This window comes from Nelumbo nucifera, chromosome 5, assembly GCF_055504915.1.
Source record: "Nelumbo nucifera cultivar China Antique chromosome 5, China Antique-T2T, whole genome shotgun sequence".
Classification (NCBI taxonomy): Eukaryota; Viridiplantae; Streptophyta; class Magnoliopsida; order Proteales; family Nelumbonaceae; genus Nelumbo; species Nelumbo nucifera.
This window is the reverse complement of record NC_142653.1, coordinates 5,577,935-5,605,335: the sequence shown is the minus strand read 5'-3', so window position 1 is coordinate 5,605,335 and position 27,401 is coordinate 5,577,935. Positions and strand designations below refer to the sequence as shown.

The 27,401-nt window shown below is 38.7% G+C and overlaps 1 protein-coding gene across 9 annotated transcripts in view; it reads left to right on the top strand.

Annotated features, from left to right (window-relative positions):
• Positions 1–26,931, top strand: part of LOC104589141 (hyperosmolality-gated Ca2+ permeable channel 2.1-like) — a 126,543-nt gene extending 99,612 nt beyond the window's left edge. For 7 of the 9 annotated variants that reach the window (XM_088888381.1, XM_088888377.1, XM_088888378.1 and 4 more), the window contains 7 exons: positions 8,472–8,770; positions 18,299–18,575; positions 19,031–19,309; positions 25,604–25,837; positions 25,907–26,087; positions 26,174–26,494; positions 26,666–26,931. In XM_088888381.1, coding sequence (XP_088744507.1) covers positions 8,472–8,770; positions 18,299–18,575; positions 19,031–19,309; positions 25,604–25,837; positions 25,907–26,087; positions 26,174–26,250 — 1,347 coding nt within the window. In that variant the 3' untranslated portion in view covers positions 26,251–26,494; positions 26,666–26,931. The remainder of the gene's footprint in view (positions 1–8,471; positions 8,771–18,298; positions 18,576–19,030; positions 19,310–25,603; positions 25,838–25,906; positions 26,088–26,173; positions 26,495–26,665) is intronic. The other 2 variants (XM_088888384.1, XM_088888383.1) reach the window with 1 other exon arrangement.
• Positions 26,932–27,401: the final 470 nt, after the last annotated feature.

Below are 27,401 nucleotides of genomic sequence, written 5' to 3'. Positions count from 1 at the left end.
AAGTCATCTTGGCAACAAGAGCAAAGGTCTCTAGATAATCAATCCCATATGTCTGTGTATAACCTTTTGCAACCAGCCTAGCCTTGTACCTTTCAATGGTGCCATCAGCATGATATTTGATGGTAAAAACCCACTTATAGCCTATTGGATCCTTCCCTTCAGGTAAATCAACCACTTCCCAAGTGTCATTCTTGTGCAACGCATCAATTTTTGTTCTCATAGCATCCCTCCATTCTAGAATAGTAAGAGCTTCTGACACAGACCTGAGAATTGGGTTAGAAGCAACAGAAGAAAGGTAGCCAAAATATGAAGGAGAGAGCAAACTATAAGAAAGGTGTTTGGAAATGCAATGTGCAGTACACTTCCTTTTTCCTTTCCTAATAGCAATAGGGATATCAAGGTCTGGAAAGGATGACTCCAAAGGGGGTTGTATCAGTACCTGTTGTCTCTTCTATGACTGGAAGTGTAGGAGGCTCATGTGGTGTAGGGGAAACAATCTGCTCACTTCTGGTTCTCTGCCATTGGTACAACCTGTGATTAAAAAGAGGACGAGGAGGTAAAGGAGGAGGGATAGGAACATTGGAATGAGAATGAAATGGCTGATCCTCCCTTGACTTATTTGAAGGAGGAAAGAGTCTCAACAGAAGACTCAACTAGGACAGGAAAGGGGAGAACATACAACTATGACAAATTCTCCCCCTTTGGACAATGACTCTCCTGAGAAGAATCATAAAAGGAAGAGAGCTCATCAAAGGTGACATCCATTGAGACATACTGAGTGCCAGTCTTCAAATCAAAACAACAATAACCCTTATGTGTGGGGGAATAACCAAGGAAGATACACTTGTGGGCTTTTGGTTCAAATTTATGTCTTTGGACACTTGGGATATGTACATAACAAGTGCAGCCAAAGACACAGAGAGGAATAGGAAAAATATTGTAGAGAAGATGGGCCGAATGGCCCATAGGCTGTTTATTCTTTTCTTATTATTTATGTTTTTCTGTAATGGGCTTTATTCTGGACCCATCCTGTCTATATTATGTTCTTTGTAATTTCTTGCCCAACTAAGGGCCTCCTTGTAATTATTCAAATCTATCTTAATAAAACAGTGTTAGGGTGCTGAGAGAGAGTATGGTTCGAAACTCTCACTCTCAAGGTCTACTCTCTTCAGTTTTCTTCATGGTATCAGAGCATACTTGAACTTCAATATCCTAGGGCTGGAAGCTTAACTCGTGTTGCCTGATTCTTGGAGGTCATTGGAAGTGCCCAAGACTCGAATCTCTTGGAGAAGTGGTTCGGTGGCCAGGAAGAATCAGAGAAAAGAAAAAGGGGAAGGGGAACAGCTCGGTTCTGATTTGAAGCTCAAAATTTCCCTGATTTGAAAAGGAACTTCGGTTGACTGCACAGTGCCTAGAAGTTTCTGATTACTTCTTGAAGGCCAAACCAAACTGTTTTTGGGTGACTCGTGTAGAAGTTTCTGCTTCAGTCTTGGTTCTCACAACTTTTGGGTGTAGTTTGGCCTTGTGTATTGCCTTCTTGAGGACGGTGGAACTCAGCCCTTGCTCGTCCTCATTCAATATACTTGTAGAAGTCATCTGAAATCATATTTGAAGTGTTTACATGATGTACTCCTCAGAGTTTGAAAACAAGAATGGTGCTGAATATGGACTGTTTCAGGGGACTCCAAGTGATTCTTTATTGACTGTGACCACAGTCAAACTAGATGGAACTAATTATCTGGCATGGTCACAATCAGTAAAGATATATGTATGTAGTAGAGGAAAGTGGGGGTTCATTTCCAGGAGCAAGAAGGCTCCCCCAGAAGATGATCCATCCTACGAGAAGTGGATGCAAGAAAATTACACTGTCATTGGGTGGCTTGTGAACTCAATGCAGCCACAAATTAGTCAACACTACCTATGGATGAATTCAGCAAAGGAAATTTGGGACAGTGTTGCAGAAACCTATTCCCAAAAACTCAATGTGGCCAGAGCATATAAATTGAGAAGTGATGTAAAGAATTTAAGGCAAGAGGAGAAACCTCTAGCTGTATATTTCTCAACCCTGAAGTCTCTATGGCAAGAGATTGACCTAATAGAAGCTGTAGCTTGGGACACCACCAATGATGCAGAGACCTACAGAAAATTGGTTGAAAGGAACAGGGTTTTTGAGTTCTTAATCGGACTAAACCCAGAATATGATATCACAAAACAGAATATTCTTTCCAAGGAGTGTGTCTCATTGTCACAAGCTTATGCATTGGTGAGTAGTGAAGAGAGCAGAAGGGTTGTCCAGGTTCAAGGGGTTGATATTAGTGATCACTTTGCGAATATGGGGGTTAAACCTAAAGGGAGTGTTGGAACTTCTAGTGGCACAGGAAAGAAAGAAGTTATATGTGAGTACTGCAAGAAGCCGAAGCACACAAAAGACAAGTGCTGGAAATTACATCCTAATCTTGTTCCCATTCGGTTTCAGAAAAAACATGATAGTAAAAGATCAGGAAGTGCAAATGTAGCTGTCGGGCGAGATACTAAAGAAATGTCTGCTTGTGCACAGTTGGCAGCCATGAGAGCAGAATATGAAAAGTTTGGGAAGATGATCTCCGGGACAATGCAGAATATGCAAATGTAGCTGTCGGGCGAACGGAATATACCTGCTTGATACTCCGGGACAATGCACTGATCATCTTGGGAATGTTGCTCTCGGATCTGTTTCTTCAGAGTCTGTCAGTTGGATTATGTTGTGTCATCGTCATTTTGGTCATCTGTCTTTTTCTGCCTTGAGTCATTTATTCCCTGAACTGTTTAAGGGAATTAGTTTATTCAGTCTTCATTGTGAGTCTTGTGAGTTATCAAAGCATTGTAGAAACAATTATCCTTTGAGCAATAAAAGATCTTCTTTTCCTTTTAATATTGTGCACTCTGATGTGTGGGGGCCTTACCACTTACCCTCCATGGGTGGCTACAAATATTTTATCCTGTTTATTGATGACTTCTCTCAGTTCACTTGGATATTCCTGATGAAATCCAGTGATGAAGTTCCAAGACTTGTAAGACAGTTCCATGAATTTTCTCACATCTGATGAAATCCCGTAATGAAATCTCGGTTCATTAGGGAAAGGGTCTCTTCGGGTGAAGTATGTCTTCCTTTCATCACATCTGAAGGACGGTTGGCAGATTTTCTCACCAAAGGCATTCCCAAGGCAAAACTTCAGCATGATACTAGCAAGCTTGGCATGATTGACATCTATGCTCAGCTTGTGGGGGAGTATAGAGAAGATGGGCCGAATGGCCCATAGGTTGTTTATTCTTTTCTTATTATTTATGTTTTTCTGTAATGGGCCTTATTCTGGGCCCATCCTGTCTATATTATGTTCTTTGTAATTTCTTGCCCAACTAAGGGCTTCCTTGTAATTATTCAAATCTATCTTAATAAAACAGTGTTAGGGTGCTGACAGAGAGTATGGTTCGAAACTCTCACTCTCAAACCCTCATTGCCGAACTCTCAAGGTCTACTCTCTTCAGTTTTCTTCAAAGATCCTTGCTCGGATGAAGAAGACTGAAGGGAGACTTAAACCCCAAAACTCTGGATGGCATACGGTTGATTAGGTAGGTTGTAGTGGGAACAACGTCACCCCAAAATTTTGTAGGGACATGTGAGGCAAATAGGATACTTCTTGCAACTTCAACAATATGCCGGTTTTTTCTTTCAGCAACTCCATTATGTTCTGGGGTCCTAACACGGAGCTTTGGTGAATAACCCCCAAATCACTGAGATAGTAGGTCAGGTTTTTTCAAAATATTCTTTTGCATTATTGGATTTGAAAATTTTAATTCTGGTATCAAACTAGGTTAGAACAAATTCATGGAATTGCCTCACAAGTCTGGGAACTTCATCACTGGACTTCATCAAAAATATCCAAGTGAACCGTGAAAAGTCATCAATGAACAAGATAAAATATTTGTAGCCACCCATAGAAGGTAAGTGGTAAGGCCCCCACACATCAGTGTGCACAATATGGAATGGAGAAGAAGATCTTTTATTACTCAAAGGATAACTACTTCTACAATGTTTTGACAACTCACACGACTCACAATGAAGATTGGACAGACTAATTCCCTTAAATAGTTATGAGAATAAATGACTTAATGTAGAAAAAGAAAGATGACCCAAACGAAAATGACATAACATGACTCAACTGATGGACTCTGTAAATGTAGACCCAAAAGCAACTTTTCCAAGTTGTCCATGGCTCTATCCAGGAGTGTCCAGCAGATATATTCCATTCGCCTCATGGCCACTCCCAATCACTTTTTGAGACTCCAGATCCTAAAAAACACAGTAGGAAGGAAAGAAGGTTACACAACAGTTCAATGAATTAGTTAGGCTACTTATAGATAACAAATTTGTATTTAGCTTGGATACATGAAGAGCAAAAGGAAGTACCAAGGAATATGTAGCCTTGATGGTTCCTTTGCCGGAGATAGGGGCAAGAGAGCCATCGGCTAGGGTGATTTTGTCACAGTCAGGAAGTAAATCATAAGAAACAAACAAAGTGGAAAGGCTGGTCTTATGATCAAAACCACCATAATCAATATTCCAAGGGATCCTACGATTACCTGAAATAGTTGCATGATTGGCAGAAGCCCGTATACCTGAATGAGCAAATGCAGAAGAGGTTGAATTTCCTGGAGGGTTGGAAGAAGAGGCCACACCCTCTAGGTAACTGATCATCCTTCCAAACTTCTCATACTCTGCCTTCATAGCTACTAACTGCTCACTAGCAGTCATCTCTTCAGTTAGACATCTGTCACTATCTGGACCAACAACAATATTGGCACTTCTTGCCTTCATATTACCAACTTCTCTTGAAACCGAAGAGGAAGAAGCTTAGGATGCAATTTCCAACACTTGTCTTTAGTGTGTTTTGGCTTCTTACAATACTCACAAATACTTTCTTTCTTCCTTGAGCTACTTGGAGTCCCTGCAACTCCCTTGGGTTTCACTCCCATATTAGCAAAGTGATCATTTAGACCAACCCCTTGAACCTAGACAAGTCTCTTGCTTTCTTCACTACTTACTAAGGCATAGGCTTGAGATAGTGAAACACTACCCTTGGATAAGATATTTTGCTTTGTGATGTCATACTCTGGATTCAACCTTGTCAAAAACTCAAATACCCTGTTTCTTTCAACAAGTTTCCTGTAGGTCTCAACATCATTAGTGGTGTCCCAGGCTACAACTTCTATCAAATCAATTTCTTGCCAGAGACTTCAGTACTGAGAAATAAACAGCTAAAGGTTTCTCCCCCTGTCTCAAATTCTTCACATCACTCCTCAGCTTGTAAGCCCTGGCCACATTTAATTTTTGGGAATAGGTTTCAGCAACACTATCCCAAATTTCCTTTGCTGAATTCATCCACAAATAGTGTTGACTAATTTTCGGTTGCATTGAATTCACAAGCCATCCAATAACAGTATAATTTTCTTGCATCCATTTTTCATATGATGGATCATCTTCCAAAGGAGCCTTTTTGCTCCTGGAGATAAAACCCTATTTGCCTCTACTGCAGATATGAATTTTTACTGATTGTGACCAAGCCAGATAATTAGTTCCATCTAGCTTGACTATGGTCATAGCTAGTAGAGAGTCTAAAGAGGCTCCTGGAACCTGTCTGGATTCAGCAACATGCTTGTTTTCAACTTCTGAAGGGTTCATCTTCTTAAAATATTTCGAAAATAACTTCTAACAATTTCGAATAACAACAAATGAAGACAGAAGAAAAATTGTGTTGTGAGTCAACCTCTATACAGCCATACCTGCTACCTGCGTCACACCCGGAACTCGGGATAAACAGAGAAATCTCAGCCGCTCCTTGTAGACTTCACAAAACACCAATCCACTTGAATCGATCTTCAAGATTAAGGATGAGAAGACTTTCAGTCACTGAGCACCCAAGTCAAACTCCCTATGGGGCTCGCAATCAGATTTCTCTAGAAAATTAGGGTTTCGGGCAACACACTTGAATCAATTAGGAGGACGACAAAACCAGTCCCCTTCTCTTCAAAAACCACTAACAACTGGGCTGAAATAGGTTTCTTTAACTATTCATACGATTCAGTTCTCCATACACACTGTGTATGGGAAAAAAGAGGTGAAAAAAGGAAAAAGTCGAGCCTGCTCTGATACCAAGAAGAAAAACAGCCTTTTGAAAAGAAATGACTGTTTAAAAAGTTGCAAAAAATCAAAAGAAAGTAGCAGAAATCAGGTTTCAAGAAGAGAGAAGAGGAAGAAGAAAGTGGCAGCAACTAGGGTTCAGAGAGAGAGATTTTCGAACATAACTCCCCTCTCTTACACCCCTAATTCCATTTTATTAAGTTAAACTTTAGTAATTTACAGAGAGGCCCCTAGTTGGGCAGAAAATTAAAAACGTAACATAAGAAAGAATAAAAGCCCAAATTATGGCCCATTATAGCAAAGAACATAAAAGATAAACAGCGTATGGGCCATTCGGCCCATCTTCTCTACAAAGATTACCCTTTTGAACCTACCAAACCAAGCTTTGGGAGACTGTTTGAGCCTATATAGGGACTTCTTTAGATGACAGACCTTTCCCTCACTATTAGGAAGGCTCAGTCTTGGAGGCAAGTCCACATAAACTGCCTCTTACAAGTCTCCATTAAGAAAGGCATTCTTCATATCCATTTGGTATATAGGCCAAGAAAATTGTGTTGTAGACTTGCTCACAAGCCGGGCTTCGGGCCTGGCTTTACACTATTTCAGGCTTAGGCTTTGGGCCAGGCATATTCAAATTTTGGAAAAAGCCAAGCTTGAGCCCAGCCCATGAATAGGTCTAGCTACAAGAGACATGATCACACGAATAGAATTCCTTTTTGCCACTGAAGCAAATGTTCCTGATAATCAATGCCATAGGTATGAGTATACCCTTTGGCTACCAACTGTGCTAAGTATCTCTCAATAGAGCCACTAGCCTTGTATTTAACAGTATACACCCACTTACATCCAACTAGAGACTTATCCTTGGGAAGAGAGACAAGCTCCCAAGCCTGGATCTTTATAAGAGCATCCATCTTTTGGTTCATAGCTTCCCTCCAACGAGATGATTGTACTACCTTGTAACACTATGAGCAATAAAAAGAAACGAAATAATAGAGATACAGACACAATAAGAGGGTGAGAGAGCAGTATAAGAAGCATAATTATGATGGGATAGTTGGTACATTTTCTTTATCTTGTGGATGGCAATGGGAAGATCAAGGTTGGGATCACAATGACAGGAGCATCATGAAGTTCAAGAGGTGTAGATCAAGGTTACCTAAGTCGGGGTGTTCAGGTTGTGATGGACATCTAGCATTGGGAGTCACCTTCTTCCGTCGCCTGATAAAATACTATTGCCAAAACTGAGGACAGTATGTAGGAGGAGGTGGAGGATGTGAAGGAATGCTAGTAGTAGGAGGAGAAGAAGATGGACTATGGACTAGAAGTAGAAAGTGAGGCCGAAATAGGAAGACAACAGGGAGTCCGATCTTCACTGACACTCTCCCCTTGAAGAGAAGGACGAGATGGTTGAAAAAAGGAGGCAGACTCGATGAAGGTAACATTCTTAAATACATATCTCCTTCCAAATTGAGGATCAAAGCAGTGATACCCTTTTTGAACAGGAAAATAACCAATGAAAACACTTCTAATAGACTTAGATAAAATTTGTATTTAGATGGACTCGTATCATGAACAAAGCAGAGATAACCAAAAACCTTAAGAGGGGAGACTGATTGGATGTGAAACCTATACCAAAAAATCCCTAAAATGGGGTAATTTGAATAATACCAGATTCAAGAATGGCTGCCGCTACTTGTACGAATTTCTGATATCATTCGGCAGCAATCTAACATCAGCAAATTGCCTCTAGGGTAATGAACACCAGTAGAAGCCTTACCCTGAATTTAGAGACTTCTCTGATCCCAAGCTTTTCAATGTGAAGCAAAGGAAGAGAAAGAAAAAGACCGAAATACCTTCACAACTCATTGTATATTCTCAACAGTAACCAAAGAAACTTACTCATCAATCTTCCTGTTCTCCTCTGACTGCAAAAGTGCATACACTTCCTGAACAGTGGGCAATTCCCTATTGCCTAGAATTTGGACACTATTTGGTTCATAAATTGGGTTCACGCTTCCAATCTATGGACTGATAGTAGTCTAGCTCTTTGCACATGAATATAAGAGATCAGAAATATGCAGAAAGGCTCCTTTCAACCTGTTTACATGTATCAAATTCTACTTGTAAAGTTTTAAATGTCTATAAACCTCATTGCCATGAGGTTTAATAATATTTTTTTTCATGTGCAAACAACTGTAATGAAATGTCTATAAACCTCATTAAACCATGAAAATTATTGCTAGTAGGTTTCTAGCTTTACTGAGGCTATGAATATCCACCTCCCATGCAGGAAATTTCTGCAGCTTTTGTTTTTTTCAAGACCCGCTATGCTGCTGTCATTGCTTCACAGGTTCTTCAATCTTCAAATCCCATGTTATGGGTCACTGAGTTGGCACCAGAACCACATGATGTTTATTGGTCAAACCTTTGGATACCCTATAGGCAGCTTTGGTTTCGTCGAATAGCAACTCTTTTGGCTGCAATTCTTTTCATGTTTTTGTTCCTTGTCCCTGTCACCTTTGTACAAGGTTTGTCACAACTGGAACAGTTGCAACAGATGTTCCCATTTCTCAAAGGAGTTTTAAGAAAGTAAGTATCATATATCCTTAATAAAATGATTTATTGTTATGCTGTCCTAAATACTTTGCTACTTGAACATTGCACCTATATTGATTTCAGACACATTAAAATTTGTCAAACACAGAGTCCAGCAGACTCAGTATTCGAATGTCTGTACAATTTGTTATCATCTACTAGAATATGTGAACTTTTAACTGATTTTTTTGGGAATGAAGAAAGTCTTATTATTTTACAAGGAAATATAACTTACTATGTATGTTTTTCAAATATTTTGAATTATGTTACTTAAACATGGCAAGTGCATTGATGTCAGATTGTCAGGCATGAAGAACTATCAGATACCCTAAGAAATTTGCTGGTCCAAAAATCTATGGAAATCATTTCCATATATGAAATGGGTTTTCCCACATTCAAATGTAAAAGGATGAGGAATGTGTTTAGATAAGTTTATAAACATGGATTGTCATATAAACAGTACCAAAAAAAAAAAAAACTCCTAAACAACATTATTCTTGTTAAACTTTTCTGCATTATACTGTTGGAATATGTTGAAAACAGATGCTCAGCTTAAAAGATTACCAAGAAGATCAAATGTTCTTTTTACACAGTTTAATGAATTCCTTTGGACAATTATAATGGATGTTAGTGATCCATCAGGTTTCAAGAGTGAAATAAACAAACTGCTCACCAAAACAAACTGAAACTACTGCACAAACCAATTACCTACCCAAAGAGAAAAGTGACACCATGGAAAGGCAGACACCCCAACCCAACAAAGCTCAAGACGCAATGCTTTTCTCTTGCATTCTGAATCATGCCCTATGACTCACTATAGTGGAATGCCTTGTAAATGCCTCCATGTTTTAAAACATTGTACAGTATTGGGCCATATAAAAATTATGGCTAATAGTTTAACCTTCAAATCTTATGATCCAATCTGGGCAGGGAATATGGGTTTGGCAAATAGTTAGGGATCTGGATTTTGAAAATCAAATAAACTGAGGGCAAGGTTCAAAATATCGATATGGTGTGTATTATATTGTATCGGCAAGGTTCCAATACACCTATTGAAAGGTATTTTCAGGAACCTATTTATTTTATTTATTAAATAACATAAAAATATTTATAAAAATGAAATATTTGAGAATGGCAGCTTACTCACTTCAGCCGACCCTACAATCTTATATAGATGTTTACAAAGTAATGTTGCCGAACCAACACTCCCCCTCAAGCTAAGCATGGATGTCAGTCATGTTTAGCTTGCCAAGTAAGTCTAAGAATTTAGTTGAAGCTAGTCCTTTTGTTAGCACATCTGCAATCTGCATCTCGGAAGGAGTATAAGGAATGCAGAGTTCCCCTGAGACTATCCTTTCTCTAACGAAGTGTCGGTCAATCTCAATATGCTTCGTCCTATCATGTTGCACTGGGTTATTTGCAATGTTGATGGCAGCCTTGTTGTCACAGTACAACCTGAGAGGACACTCGACCTTTATCCCGAGCTCACCAAGAAGGGACCTAAGCCACAATAGTTCAATAACACCATGAGCCATAGCTCGATATTCAGCCTCTGCACTTGATCTAGCAACCACATTATGCTTTTTACTTCGCCATGAAACCAAATTCCCTCCAACGAACGTGTAATACCCAGAAGTAGACTTCATGTCTCCAACAGAACCAGCCCAATCTGCATCAGTATATGCTTCAATTTCAATTTCATTGTGTTTTTTGAACAGAATTCTTTTTCCTGGGCAAGTCTTCAAGGACCTAAGAATCCTTTCCGCTGCTCTCATATGAGGAATCTTTGAAGAGTGCATGAACTGGCTGACAACATGTACAGCATAAGCAATATCTGGTCGAGTGAGAGATAGATATATCAACTTCCCTACCAGTTTTTGGTCTCTCTCTTTATCAAGGTAGTCCTCTCCTACTGATTCCTGTAGACCATGGTTCTATTGTATTGGAGTATCTGCTGGTCTACTCCCCATCATACCCGTCTCCTCTAGAAGATCAAGGACATACTTCCGTTGACATATATAGATGCCCTCTTGTGACCTAGCAACTTCAATTCTAAGGAAGTATCTCAGATGGCCCAAGTCTTTGATCTCAAACTCAGAAGCCAAGAACTCCTTCAATCTTTTTATCTCTTCTAGATCATTCCCTGTAATCATCATATCATCCACATAGACGATGAGTGTCGTAAGTCTGCTATCCTATTTCCTTATGAACAAGGTATGATCTGCACCACTTTGAGTGTATCCCACTCTCTTCATGGCCCCACAGAGCTTCTCAAACCAAGCCCGAGGAGACTGCTTAAGACCATATAATGCTTTCCTCGGTTTACACACTTTCCCATCAAAGCCATAACCTGGTGGAGGATCCATGAATACCTCTTCATGTAGATCGCCATTTAGGAAAGTGTTCTTCACATCCAACTGATGTAGCTCCCATGAGAAGTTTGCAGCTAATGACAATAGAACCCGGATTGTGTTGAGCTTCGCGACTGGAGCAAAGGTCTCTTTGTAGTCAATCCCTTCTTTTTGAGTAAACCCCTTTGCTACAAGTCTGGCCTTGTATCTTTCAATGGACCCGTCCTCCCTATGCTTCACAATGAACACCCACTTGCATCCCACAATGCTCTTCCCTTCTAGTAGATCCACTAATTCCCAAGTCCTTGCTTTCATTAAGGCTTTAATTTCTTCATTCATAGCCTCTCTCCATCTTGGGTCAGACACAGCCTCTGAGTACCTAGAGGGACATGCATGGAAGAGAGAGCAGACACAAAGGATTAATAAGAAGGAGATAAACGTGAGTAAGAAACAAATTCAGCAATGGGGTGTCGGATAGTACAAGAACGGGTAGACTTACGAAGAGCAATAGGGAGATCCAAATTAGAAGTATGAATGACAAGATTACCTGGAGTTGCTGAGACAGATTGATCCGAGTCCGATTGGTTGCTGCCATGAGTTAGAGGGTCTTTTTTCCTTCTGTTGTAGGTGATTCTTATATCTTTTTGTTGCCTACTAGTGTCCTCAGTTACATCTGCAGCATCAAGAGTGGTAACAGGTTCGATGGGAGCCTCACTAGATTCACCTGGGATGCTACAACTAGGAGGATCAGGAGGAGAAGATGGAAGGCCCGAGGCAGAAAGAGGGACAAAAAAAGAGGGGGAAGAAGAATCCTCTTCCATCCCACTAGTCTCCCCCTGAAGAGGATTTTGGGAAGAATAAAAATAGGATTGAGACTCCAAAAATACCACATCTTTTGTGACGTATTTCTTCTTGGTAACGGGATCATAACACTTGTAACCCTTCTATGTAGGAGAGTGCCCTAGAAAGATTCCTTTCGTAGCCCTAGGATCCAACTTGGTCTTCTTTGGATCCTTTACATGTATAAAACATACACAACCAAAGACTCTAGGTGGAGTTTTCATACCCAACACCTTGGATGGCATCCGATTTATCAGATATGATGCGGTAAGGACTGCTTAAGACCAATAGCGCTTGGGAACCTTGTGCTGAAATAGTAAAGCTCGAGCAGTCTCCAATAAGTGTATTTTTGCGCTCAGCAACCCCATTCTGTTGAGGGGTACTAGCACAAGATGACTAGTGTAGCATGCCTGCATCCTCCATGAACAGGTTCAAGGATCTTTCAAAATATTCAGCAGCATTGTCTGAACGGAATTGCTTAATCTTCTTGTCAAATTGAGTTTCAATCATTTTACAAAATGCCATGGTTATCCGTGGCACTTCATCACGTCCTTTTAACAAGTAGACCCATGTGCATCGAGAATAGTGATCAATAAAACTGATAAAGTAACGAAAGCCATCTACAGAAACAAGAAGTGAAGGGCCCCAAACATCATAATGGACCAAATCAAAAGGAGCTTGAATTTCATTACTAGAAATTGGATAAAGAGTTCTACATTGTTTTGACAACTAACACACTTCACAAACTGAACTTTGACTTGAAATACCCTTGAATAATTCAGGAAACAGCCCTTGCAATGATGAAAAAGGTAAATGACCTAGCCTCGCATGCCACAAGTGTAACCTAGCTATTGACTCATTATTCTGACTACTGGCAGCAGATGATTGTAAGGCCAAACTGATGTTTGCATCAAAATAGTAGAGACCTCCACACTCATGACCGCTCCCAATCGTTCTCTTCGTCAGTCTGTCCTGAAAGACACAATGAGTAGGAAAGAAAGTTATGCTACAGTTCAAATTCTTGGTAAGCTTCGAAACAGATAAGAGATTGGAAGTAAGATTGGAAACATGTAGAACAGATTTAAGAGAGAGGTCCTTGCTTAGGTCAACCCCCCCCCTTCCCAGAGATGGTGGAGAGAGAACTATCAGTAACTCTCATCTTATCTTGGCTAGACATCAAATGGTAAGAAGAAAATAAAGAGGACATGTGTGTCATGTTGTCAGTTGCACCGGAATCAATAATCAAAGAAGTAGAGTCTATAGAACTAGTTGCACTATAAACAGAGACAATACCTGATCTAGCAAGAGAGGTGGAAGCAAGGGAATTAGTCCTTAGACGGGTTAAGGCCCGACTAAGGACCTCTACCTCATCAGCAGTGAAACCCAAGGACCCGGATGTGGTGGAATTAGCAGTCTGTCCCATGGGAGGAGGTGTAACTGTAGATGTGTTCTTCGAGCTATCACCACTGTGACTAGTAACAAGGTTCCCACTTGTTGTTTGATTCCTCTGGGGCTTCTTGTCTTTCCTTAACGCAGCTGGTTTCAGATGAGGATAAAGAACCCAACAAGTCTCTTTTACATGCCTTTCACTTCCACAATGAGTGCACTTAAGATGCCTCTTGTCTGAATGCTTTCTCCCTTTTTGGTTTGAAGAAATCAGGGCTGAATGTTCAACAGGCTGTATTTGAGTGTCAACTTGCATCTCTTTCCTCCTAACCTCTTCATTCCTTACTAGATAGTAGACATGGTGTAAATCTGGCATTTCATCCCTTTCCCAAAATTTGAGACCTTATGCTCTCATACATTGGGTCTAAACCAGCCAAGAACTTAAAGCCTCTACCCTCTTCAATTTGTTTATCATGCCTCTCCTTGTCTTTTACATTCTCCCAACCAAGAATAAGATGATGGTCAAGTTCTTCCCATAGTCCTTCTAGGGTTGCAAAATACGTTGCAACTGTCATATCTCCTTGTCTCAATGTAGCAATGTCTTGGTTTAGCCTATAAATTCTTGCATTGTTCTTTCTCTGTCCATAAGTTTTAGACACTTTCTCCCAAATCTTAGCAGCAGTGGGAAAGTGTTGAACAGTCCTGGCCACTCTTGGAGTCATCGAAGCAAGCAGCCAGGACATAACAGTAGCATTTTCCTTACACCATATTGCATACTCCACATTACCCACTTCAGGTTCCTTCTTCTGTCCATCTAAATAACCCGTAAGTTCCCGGGAAGTAATGAAGAGCATGGCTGAAACAGACCATTCTTTGAAGTTATATTCATCCAACAATACACTACTGGTGATCTGCAAGCTGTGCAGATTTGGGTTTTCCAGATTAGAAGACCTCCCACCAGTTCTATTATCCCTAGAAGACACTTCTCCCAATATTGAAGACATCTCCTTCCTCTTACAGTGATCACAATTGAAAACTCAGTACAAAGAACACGATTTCAGACTTACCAAAGCTGTTACAAGTCTGAGAACCCCTCGTAACAGGTCTGAAACCAAGAACAATCCACCTCTGTACTGTGCTGAACTCTTCTGGACTAGGCTAGGCTTTGACTTCTGCTGCCGTAGACTGTGACCACCCTTACGATCTGTACTAGGACTGTCTCATTCAGTCCTTCCACCTAGATCTGTTCCACACAGATCTCTCTTAGCAGCCGAATGGCTACTACCTGTTGCAGGGTGTCTAGTAGGGCATCAGCTTCTGGAACAAACTCCCCTTGGGCCCTACAACCAAGGGAAACCCTAGATACAGACCTTGCTATGTTCTACGGTCAGCCCTAGGGTTTCTTCACAGCGGCCAAGATAGGAGAGAGAGAAAAAAAAAAGGAATAGAGAAGAGGAGAAAAGAGGCGGCTGTAACCAGACAGACGGATTAGTGCTCTGATACCATGTTTGCTGGAAAACAACAGCCGAAGAAGAAGAAGAGAAGAAGAAGAAGATTTGAGAATGGCGGCTTACTCACTTCAGCTGACCCTACAATCTTATATAGATGTTTACAAAGTAATGTTACATGAATGGACTAGAATGCCCCTGATTAGTGATGGGACACCTAGACAAATAAAAAATTAAGCAAGTTTAGGCCCAATAACTAAGGCCCAATAATTAAGAACTTAAGACACAAATATGACTAACATAAACACTAAACCAGCCGAACCAACACTAAGGGTGAGTTATATTGGATTTAAAATTCATGGCTATTTCTTCTTGTTTTGGTTTTGTACTTATTGTATTTTTATGTGTTGTTGGTTATTTTGGGTTGTTGTTGTTGGTGGCATTATAACTAATAAAAATGGTAAACGTGTGCACCATTCTTATAACTAATAAAAATGGGATGCAAATCAGGGTACATTTAGGATTGGAGACCAAGTGATAACTCAATGTGACCTTTTTTGATACCTTGGTTCAATAATTCATAACAAGGGTGAGATTGAGGAGGATGTCACCCATAGAATTAGAGTAGAATGGGCAAAATGGAGGGTTGCATCTGGAGTTTTATGTGATGGGAAAATACCATTTAGGTTAAAAGGAAAGTTCTATAAAGCAGTTATAAGGCCAGCTATGTTTTATGAGCATAGTTTTGGGAAGTCAAGAAGCAACATTTCCAGAAAATGAGTATGGAATAAATGTGTATATTGAGATGGATGAGTGAAAAAAATAGAAAGAGTATGATAAAAAGTGAAGTCATTTATAGGAACTTAGGAGTAACTCCAGTAGAAAATGAAGAAAAAAATAACAGATGACCTCTTAGAAAGATTTAGTCAGTCATCAACCAGCCTCTGGAATCACTATTGTTGAGTTTCAGCCCAGAAAGAAAGTTGCACCCGAAGAGCTCTGAGGTCTAGGACAGGCTTGTCTTCTTCATTCTCAGTCCAAGGAACAGAAAGGAGGGCTTCTATCAGAAAGGAAAGGATTTACAGAGCACCGTCCTGCTCTGATACCATGTTTTCAGTTCGATAGAAGAAGAGAAGAAGAGAGAAGAGGGAGAGAGAAGAAGAAGAGAAGAAAGAGTTGAGAGAGCCAAAAGTTCTGGCTGGTGGTGACAGAGCTTGTTTATATAGATTAGGGCGACCGTACAAAATAAAAGAAGGGAAAAAGACAAAGACGTTAATGCCCTTGCAGCATATAGTACATATTACATCACACTTCTTAAACTGAAGGAAGATCTTTGCTTCCTAAAATCTGCACCCTGATGGATTCATACATAGGATTCAGCCCCAAAAGAAAGGCGAGCACCCATTGCTGAGTAACCAGGAACTTATATGCATTGGCATCTGCATAACAATTCCAATCCATATTTAGATAGTGATCCAACTCCCTCCAAATAGATGTCAAATATGAGTAATAAGATGAGAGGTTCCGCTCCCACTATCTACAAGTAGAAGATTCAGCCTACAGTTGGTAGATTTTTGCATAATTCCTTTGCTCAGAATATGTGGATTTTGCTTGATCCCAAATTTCATAGGTTGCCTCTGCCCACATAAAACTTTTCCTCACTTGTGGCAACATATGGAGACTAAGAGTCATGACATCACCATACTATTTTCCTAATTCTACTTATAATGTTCTGCACTCCCAGACTTTGGCTCCTTAATTGTTCCATTTATGTAGCTTATTTTCCTCCTTGCAGTTATGTAAAGTTTAATTCCCATCGACCATTGTAGGTAGTTTAGTCAACTTAAGAGAACTACAGCCATAGGAAAGTTTATATCGAACCCCCATTCACTCCACCATGGCTAGTAGGCACACCGTAAGTAGTCGAATCCTCAGATGACATGTTAACAGGGATTGTTGTTATAGTTCAGCTACACAGTAGGCAAAAGGAGGAGACACAACCACCAGACCACTCAACCTTGTATAACAGCCTAAAAAAATATTAACCACTATCCACACATGACGCAAGTACTGGAACACTTCTTGAACTGTTTTGGAAGCCAAAAAATAACAAAACACAGATCAATAAAGGTTTGGATAGTCTCTACAAACATCAAATACCCTCATCTAGGGCACACAATTACACTTTCATCAAATAACAATAAATAAACGTTCACTGCAAGTACAAGTCATTCCAGACCTACAAACCACTCACCTGAACACACAAGGATCAGATGATCCATGCAAGGGAAGAGAACACACCTCAAACACTGTCACTGCATTCAATCGCCACATGTACAGGCTATATCTTGGCACACAACCAAGAGAAAAAAGAGAAAAAATTAAGTTGATCTCCTCAAACCTGCCACTAGAGTATTTTTTTTCCTTGATTTGGAGGGAAACAAACAGCAAGAAAGAACAAGAATCCTTAATCGAACAGTCTTCAAGCCCAAGATCCCTACTTTGATACCATGTAATCTTGGAAGAAAATAGTATAAGAAAGGAAGAAAGAGAGAGAAGGAAGAAGAGAAGAGATAAAACAAAAATTTTGAGTTCAAAAGATTAGGCTGGAGGCACCAGCATTAGTATTTATACTAGGGCAACCAATACATAATAAAAAAGAGAAAATTTTACAAAAATGCCCCTACGGCACTAACACATAAATAATGGTAGTTTTAACGGTCCCAATCAGTTAAATTTATCATCAAGAGGTAAATTGGGATTTATTACAGGTAAAGAAGTAAAGCCGAACCTTGAATATTTAAAGTCTGCTAAATGGAAGCAAGACAACTCATTGGTGATGTCATGGTTGGTCTGCTCAATGCAACCTCATATTTCCCATAGCTATCTGTTTCTATCCATTTCCAAAGATGTTTGGTACAAAGTTGTTGATACCTACTCCCAAACTAAGAATACAACTAGAGTGTATCAACTTCAAGGAGAAGCTTGTAGTATGTGCCAGGGGGAGAAAAATACTACCAAACGCCCAATATGAAATAAGTGCTTATTTTTTAAAATAAGCACTTGAAAAAGATAGGTGTCAAATGCAAATAAGTGCTTATTCAAATAAGCACTTGTTTTTAAGCACTTATTTTTAACATAAGCACTCCCAAACATAGCCATAGTTACATAAAAATCTATTATCTGTTAGTTCCTTTACAAAATCCCATAATTTGAAAATAATGCTTTAGTTGGACACGGACTAACTTAGCACAATTGGGAATGACAAAGGTTTCTTCCATCCACATTATTATCTAATATTTGATTTAGGAACTACACCATGCACAATATAGAAATTGTGAGGGATATTATTGGATTTCTAATCTGTTGATATGGACACAAGTTACTTTGGATGCTTCCTTGATGTATTTTGACTTCAAAAGGTGAAAAAATTACAAGTTCATAGGTTTCCCGATACAATCATGGAACAGACTGACCTAACATGCGCTTCTGTGCAGGGCATTCGTAAGCCAGCTAGTAACAGGTTACCTTCCAAGTGTTATCTTGCAATTATTTCTTTATCTTGTTCCACCAACAATGATGCTATTTTCAGCAGTTGAAGGTTCTATATCTCGTAGTGGCAGGAAAAAGAGTGCATGCTGCAAGGTCTTGTACTTCACAATCTGGAATGTTTTCTTTGTTAATGTTTTGTCAGGATCTGTCATTAGCCAGCTGAATGTCATTTCTAGTCCAAAAGACATACCTATCCAACTTGCTAAAGCTGTACCAAGGCAGGTGATTGTTACTTCCAATCTCTCTGGTTTGATTTGATGATCCTGCTTTTTCTGTCAGACTTTATAGGAAATACCCCGCCTGTCTTTCCATTACAATGTCATAGTGATGGTCAAGTTTCTTTCCTGCTCATGAAACTATGTAATCACTTCTTTGTGAATATTAACTTCCTATCAGTTGAAATTCTCTTTTTCTAGCTTTCTATGTTTCAACAATAAGTTGTTTTCGCACATTTGGTGCATGAAAATAATTTATTCAGTGACTGTTGAGTTGCAGTTAGCCTTCATTTTATGATACTCCAGGTTATATTGATGCAATTAAGCATCTATAATAGAAAATAATTTGATAATTCAATGAATGGAGCAAACGATTTCCTAGTTTCTAAATTTTTATTATAAGTTTAACGTGACACTTCAATTGCCTACTGTATGACCATTATGCTTTTCAAATGTTTGCAGGCTACTTTCTTTATTACTTATGTTTTAGCATCAGGTTGGGTAAGCTTGTGCTCTGAAATCATGCAACTTTTTGCTCTTGTTTGCAATTGGTTCGATAAATTTATACTCAGAAAGAAGGAGAACCCATCATACAGTGCCCTATCTTTCCCATACCACACAGAAGTTCCAAAAGTTCTTCTCTTTGGACTCCTTGGGTTCACCTGTTCTGTCTTGGCACCTTTGATTCTGCCTTTCTTGCTAGTGTACTTCTTTCTTGCTTATGTTGTGTACCGTAACCAGGTGAGAATTTCTCCAATTGATTTATATCAATTTTTATAGCTTAAATTTATTCAAGTATGGGCATGGCCATGCACCAACTTCTACAATTGGTTTACTTTTCTCTCATAATAGACTTCATAGAATTCTCATTTCTTAGAAGCAAGTATATTTTGAATCCATAATGAATCCTTTTCACAAAATTTGGCAAACAATCATTAATAACTATGCTTCAAAACTTGTCATGTCGAAACTGAAACTTGACTCTAGTTCACTTGTCCAATGCACTCTTTTTGTTAATAAATAAAAAAGAAATTTTATTGAAATACAAAATGAATTTTAGAACAAGGTGATATGATATCACCCAACAAGGAAAAAAAGACCCTCTTCTAAAAATATTGGACTCAAAACTCCCAAATCCAGCAAGAGAAACACCCAAAATCCCTAAAATAATACATAAACAAACTTAATGACATGACACTCCAGAGTCCAGACTATACCATAACTCGTCAAGTCCAATGGATAAAAAACCTTCCAAATGACTATTGCCCAACTAAATAATCAATTGCTTAGTGTCTCCTGAATCCTGACCAGGACTCGCCTTACTTAATAGTTTTTTTCACCTTCTTTATGGGCCCCATCCCATATAATCCCCCCTGCAATCTGGCAAAAACCTTCAACACCCGAACAGCTCTCTAAGTCTTCTCACTGCATTAGGGGCTTTCTCAAAAGCCTGCATATCCTTAGAGTTGTCATTGATTCTAACTCCAGCACCACATTTTTCTCAAAAAACTGATCTGATGACAACTTACTATCCTCATTGGTATCATTCTATGACCCTTCATGAGAACTCATCAACTCAACCAGCTTGATCACTTTTGGTCCTTGCTACAGAGCTTGTCCCAACAGGAACCACACTATCTTCCTCCCTTATCATCAGAGGCAAAGGATATATTTCTTTTAATTCCTTAAATTTTTTTACTTGCAGATTTCTCCCCTCTGATAAAGATCAAACCCAGAGACTTTCACCACCACCTCTATATTCACTATTATAGTGACTTGGCTTTTCCATTGTTTGATCCTATCAAGAAAACCATATCCAACTCAATAAGTTGATATGCAATTTGTGGTAATTACGGAACTACAATTAAGGTTTATATATTTATAAAAGATAAATTTATCAAATATTTGTTGATTTCTAACTGATTCACCTATTAACCAAGTACACCTGAGAAAGAATTCCCTATCAAACCACGTGATTGCTACAAGTGTATTGGTTCAGTCTTTCTCAAACCCTAGCTTATATCTAAAATTCTTTAGAATAATGATTATATCAAACTTGCTTCTTTCTTTCTTGTATCTATCTATTTTCTCGTTTTTCTTGTGCTTCTCCTAGAAGATAATGTAGGGAAGCTAGGTTTAACTCAATTGTCATTGTAAGCAGTCCTAAAAGGTTTCAGATTTTCTGAGAAGATGCTTGAATATGAGAAAGGCCACTCAACCTCTCTCTCTCTCTCTCTCTCAATATATTTATTATATTCTTTAAACCATAATCAAAAGACAATATAATGCCAATTTATGTAAATATTGTGATAAGAACACCTTGATTATGCTTCATATAACCTATCAACATCCTCAATACTTAAATCCCCAAGAAAAACTTTAAGTTGCCTAGGTCCTTAGTCTAGAAATGTTTCTATAGAAACTATTTGAGTTCTTCAATGTTTTAAGTGTCACTACTTGTAATAACAATGCCATCAACATAAACAACCAAGTTAATTTCAAATAATGTTATCAGTTATCACAACTAAATACAGAACGTTTAACCCAACACTATTTCAAGCCAAATTCTGCATAATCTCATTAAATTGACCAAACAACACTCTGGGTGATTGTCTCAGCCCATATACAGCTTTCAACCAACATACTTTGGCTATCTCCCCCTTGCAACAAAACCAGGTTGTTGCTCTATACTTCCCATAAATCATCCAATTGAAACAAGGTCATCCAAAGTTGAAAGCAAGATGATAATGACTTGAACGAATCCAATTTTAGCAACTAGGCAAAAGGTTCTAGAGTATTCCACGCCATATGTTTGCATATATCCTTAGCTACCAAGGAAAACAAGGATCCCTGCATAGAATGAGGAACAGAAAAAAGGACAATAAGGAAACAAACTATTGTTATGGAAATAAAAAGACAGATACAGTTGAAAATAGAATGGATGGTACATGCAATAATACCTGTTTGAAGTGCAACTGGAAGATGTAAACAGAAACAAAAATGTTAGACCTATTGATGGGAAAAATGATGTTGGAGTCACAAAAGCATTCCATGTGGGTTTACAATGTGTATACACTCATTGAATCGGTGGCTTTCTACTAGTTGTACATCTAAAGGACCAAACATTACAAAAAAATCCATAGGGGTGGGCAAAGGAAGTAAAGAAACATCAGTAAGAGAACCTTCACTAGAAAAAAAGGTTCTAATTCAAAGAAGTGAGATCAGGATAGACAAAATATGTTCATAGTAAGGACTATAACACTTCTGCCCTTTTTAAGCCCTAGAATAACCAAGAAAGGCACCTTTGATAGCACATGTATCCAATTTATCAGTAATCACAGCCAAGATCCATGCATTATAGAAACCAAAATATGCCTATAGGAAAAGGAAAGGAAGGAAAAGTCGGGAACAATACAAAACTGGTTACCTACTTAAGTACTACTTATGTTCCACCACTGTGAAAGTAATGTAGTCCTCCAGCTTCAAGTCTACCAATCTTCTTTCTCATCTTGAGATCATGAAATACACAATGTGGTAAAAAGAAGGTGATAGAACAATATTGATTTACATTAACAAACATAAAATTAAAAGGAAATTTTGTAACATACGCACGGAAGACAAAGACAAGAAAGAATCAAGATGGACATTACTTGCATCAGACACTAATGATGCAGTACCATCGGCAACAGGGACTAACTGAAAGGTATGAATCTGTGAAAGAGAGGTAAATGTGACTAGAGACCTAATCATAAGATCTAAAGCTTTAGAATCTATGACTACAGACCCAATCATAAGATCTAAAAGCTTTAGAATCTTTGACTAGAGACCCAATCATAAGATCTAAAGCTTTATGATCTCTCAAACTCCAATACATTTTTCCACACTTTTCATCCTGAGATTTTACCTGAGGTTCAAAATTTTGTCATGTATCACCTGTATCAGCCGATACATATCGTATCAATGGGTACCGATACACAAAATGTGGGTGTTTCGGGATTTTGACCTATTTCAGCAGGTAGACGGGCCCAAAACCTACCCTTCACCCATTTTTGAAAAAACAAAGGTGGGCACATGGTCCAAAGTACCTATACACCCCTTGCACGTATCGGGGGTGTATTGATACTTTGGACCTTCATCACACCAAGTAATCACCCCTTGCACTGTATAAAAACATAAGGTTGGCACTAATCTTCAAATCCATATTGTTCTAAAACCATGATATTATCTGCACAATATCGTGTACCCACTTACTGTTTCCATTGCTACTAGACATAGGCCTAGTATCTGTTAAATATTTAAGCATATCTTTGCTGTAAAAAATATCATACAGATATAGACCAAGGTACATATCTCACCATTTAACTTAATTGAAGCCATTTGAACAGTGAAATATACATTCACCATTCGTTCAATTCACTTGCACTCTCAGACAATTCCATCTCTTTCAAACATCTATCGAGCACCTTAGGAACATGAGACAAAAGCACATGATAGGCTCCTACATAAACTTGTAGACCAATGGAACAAACTTGACAACAGCACAGCTGAATAACTGATGAAGGTATGCTATGAACTCAAGTAGGAACATAAATTTTTTCACTCTTATATGCATTTGAGGGGCATCATTGCAATCTATGTCTCAATTGACCGGGCATTGCCAATACAGATGAATTTCCCGAGATGTCTCTATTCACCCCTTAAAATTATTGCAATGAATCATATATAGTAATTAACTAAGAAGCAACTTCGTACATTCCTGTTTTCCACCAAGAAACAATAGAAATATAGGGGAGAAGGAGAAAGGAAAACAAAGAGGAAACAAGAGAAGAGAAGCTTTAGAGAGCCAAAAGATCTGCCTGATGTGCTAGCTTTTTATCATTTATACTAGGGACAACACGAACAAATAAAAAGAAGAGGAAATTACATAGTCCCTTGGCAGCACACTCTAATATAAAAAACAAAAAGAAAAACATAACACTAACAATACCCCCTCAATTTGGGCTGTATATGTCAATCATGCCCAACTTGTCACATAATTCATTGTGCTGCAAACTCTAAAGCCCCTTTGTAATAACATCGGCAAGTTGCTCCTTTGAGCTGACATAAGGAGTGCACACTTCACTTTTCTCAAGCTTCTTTCTTACAAAGTGCTTGTCCATTCCAATATGCTTTGTCCTGTCTTGGAGGAAAGGGATTTATTGCAATATTTATGGATGTCTTGTTGTCACAGTAGAGGGATATAGGGTTGTCAAAACTAAACCCCAGCTCCCCCAACAAATTCTTTATCCAAAGCACTTCAGCCACCCCATGCGCCATAGCCCTATATTCAGCTTCAGCACTTAACCTTTCAACTACACTTTGCTTTTTTCTCTTCCATCTCACCAGGTTTCCTCCACAATAATTACAATACCCACATGTCATGTAAACATTCTTCCCACTATACTTGTTTTCCCAATAGAGATGCTTCAGAGGCTCTACCCTTCAAGCTTGTAGCTGCAAGTTGGGTTGCCTGACTTGAAGAATTTTAATTACATTGGGCTAAGGTCAGGGTTCAGACCCATTGAAATTTTAATAAATTCCCAACCCAACCTGACCCAAGTTGCACCCCTATTCAAAATTACATAGACAGGCTTTTTCATCATCATTTCAATAAAAAAATTAACCAATTTGAAGATTCTTTAGTTCCTTTTATGTATAAAACTAGGTATTTCTAGACAAAATTCCTGCTGACACAAATTCTTACTTCACAAGCCTCTAAATTCAGCAATTCAAATAAAAATGTAAACTGGATTTTTGTGATAACTTGTGAATAAGTCAGATGTAATCATGTAATTTCATAAATCATTTGTTTATTGAATGGTTTTGAGATTTTGCATGGTAACTTTTGTGGCCCAGAAACACCACAGTCGAGGTTTTTGGGTTAATCTTGTTACATAAAACTTGTCACAAGTATTGGAACTCTGGCTGTCTGGCTCATGGCATAAGAACCCTTCAAGCATGTTTCTTTTCTCTTATGCACTTTGGATGTTTCTTCAACATCTCTTATCAAATAAGTTTCATACTCACAATTCTCCTAGATTGACACAAATTGAATCCCAGTTATATGGATCTTCTAATCCTGTAATTCCTTACTTGTTGACCACATTTAACCTTACCAAACCCAATGAAGAACATTATGGGTCTATATGGACCAAAATCTTGAAGTGCTGTTTTGTTCAATAGCATCGAACGTAATACCCAAGTGAGCCACCTATTGGTCTGCAATGGGTTTGACAGATTTCTTCTGAAGTGGTGGGAAATGGGAATGGTCTCAAAAGGAAATCAAAATAGGTGGAGAATCCAAACATACCGGTGGTGAGGTAGAAGATTCATTTTTTCCTGTGGAGCCTTAGAGTATTTCATAAGTGTAAGATCAGGGATGATATTGACAAAACTAGTGTAAACTCTAGAAAAACATAATTAGAATTCTGTATCTTATTGACATTTGATGCTAAACCTCAGTCTCATACAGTTATGATTGACCTTGTGAGTTTGGATCCATTCTGGAACAATATCATGGACCTTTTTTTTCTGTCCCAAAGTAATTTTGGAGTGTATTACCAGAATCACGATAATATTCTTAGAGAATTTAATGTCCTAATCATGCTTCAATGCAAGAATGGAGATGCAACGATATCAAAGTATTTCCAGAAGCTCCAAGCTTACATCCTCAGGCTTCAACAATGTCATTTTGGTCACGTTAAAAATATTTTCTTCATGTTATTGTTTACTTGTGTTATTGGGAGTAAGGATGCCACCCATTTCACATCTGATGTATTCCACAATCAGCAAATGATCCTGGTTTCTAGGAGCTTCTTGCGCTTCCATTTTGGAATGTGATATGAATATGACTACTAAAAAGTTGTCTCAATTTCTATTTCTTCTTACTGCTCCACATCCTTGTATTTTTCCTTTCATTCATCTTTTTTGACATGTAAATCCTTTTTATCCATTGACGGATATCTCCTGATACTGACCTTTAAATATGAATGTCAGATTGTTAATGTGTATGTTTCAAAATATGAAACGGGTGGACAAATTTGGCCTATTGTACACAATACCACTATTTTCGCACTGGTGCTGACACAAATAATTGCACTTGGAGTGTTTGGAATGAAACAGTCACCAATTGCATCAGGCTTCACCATCCCATTGCTGATATGCACTCTCCTTTTCAATGAGTACTGTAGGCAGCGATTTGGTCCTATATTTAAGACGTTCTCTGCAGAGGTACCATCTTTCTTACACAGACATTCATTTTCATTGTTGGTCTAGGTCTCATGTGTTGGTTGTCAACAGGTTCTTATTGAAATGGATCGGAAAGATGAGAAATGTGGACGGATGGAAGAGATTCATCAACAACTGCTATCGGCCTATTGTCAGTTTTCATTGAACCCGAATGATTTATTATGCAAAGCTGAGGACTCAAACCGTTCTGGAGGTGCAAATTGCGTGCACTATCCAGAAGACATGAAAACAGGTTTGGTTCACCCAATACTTGGCAGATTTCCTCTACCCAGAAATCAACAAGTAACCACTTGACTGTCTATGCTCATTGCTTTTCAGGAAAGGAATCCACTCAATCGAGCAAACCATGGGCTGCTAGCAGCAGCTTGGAAAGAGGAGATACCAGTGAGCAGTAGAATGAGATGGTGTTTTGTATATAATTTATTTGTTCTATACCTCAACAGTTATGTGCAACGTGCAAGGTTGATCGATGAAAGGACGTGCTTGAGGATTGTTTTTTAAGTCTTGTACAAACCAATGCCTGCCTCAATGCCAATTGCTGCCTTACTGCTCCTCATGCCATTTATTAGTTCTCATCAGCGAATGCAAGATAAAAGTATGTTCAATTGACGGGTCAGCCATTCAATTCTGAGAAACAGGGTAAGAGAAGAAATTATCTTGTTCAACTGCTTTAAATTCAACTCAGTCTTAATCACAATTAATTGGGAACATGAAACTGACTCAATTGTGCTCTATAATATCTGCTCATCAATTTTTCTGTACAAATGCCTTGTGATTATTGACATTTCTTTGTATTTGGTCTATGACCAGTCAGGAGGTTGTGAAAGGTGGAGCCTACTAGCACTTTTGCTTGTGTTCACCGTATACTTATCTAGGATGCTTGATTTCAATGTCAGACTACCAACCAAATTCATAATGACAGTCTGATCCATGATGTAACTGGGTTTTTGGCTTCATTTTGAAAAATGTCAAAATATCGGTTGCCTCTACATAATGCAAATGTCTAAATTATACATAATCCTGATTGAACCAAATGTGATGTACCTTTTTTTTTCTGAATCACTGGTTCTGAAAAATGTTTCAAGGCTGTACCTATGAGAGATCAAATCAGCAATATCGAGAGCTAGGACAGTGGTTTAAATTGTATTTCCACATTAAAAATTCTCCTTACGAATGGAATAATCAGCCTTCACGTGTCTTTCTTCCGAATCACTGGTTCTGAAAATTGTTTCAAAAACCGTATGGGACAATTTGAGACTTTCGGGCGTGGAAAAGCTCAATCTGGATTACCAGTTACTAATCCGGTGATACCAGTCCCGATATGAAGGGCTAGAATTATGACCTCTCTTTTGTCTTGGACATCCACCAAAAGCAAGTTTCATATCTAGAAACTGTAATATCATCTAGGAACAAGGATAATTTGTCTGTCCGGACTGGTCAGTTTCAACCTCGGAATTAGACTGCAAAACTTAAGTACTCGAATGCTGCATGGAAATAGAGCGTAGTAGCCTGAAGCTGGGTTTTCAGGTCCATGGGCTGGCATGGT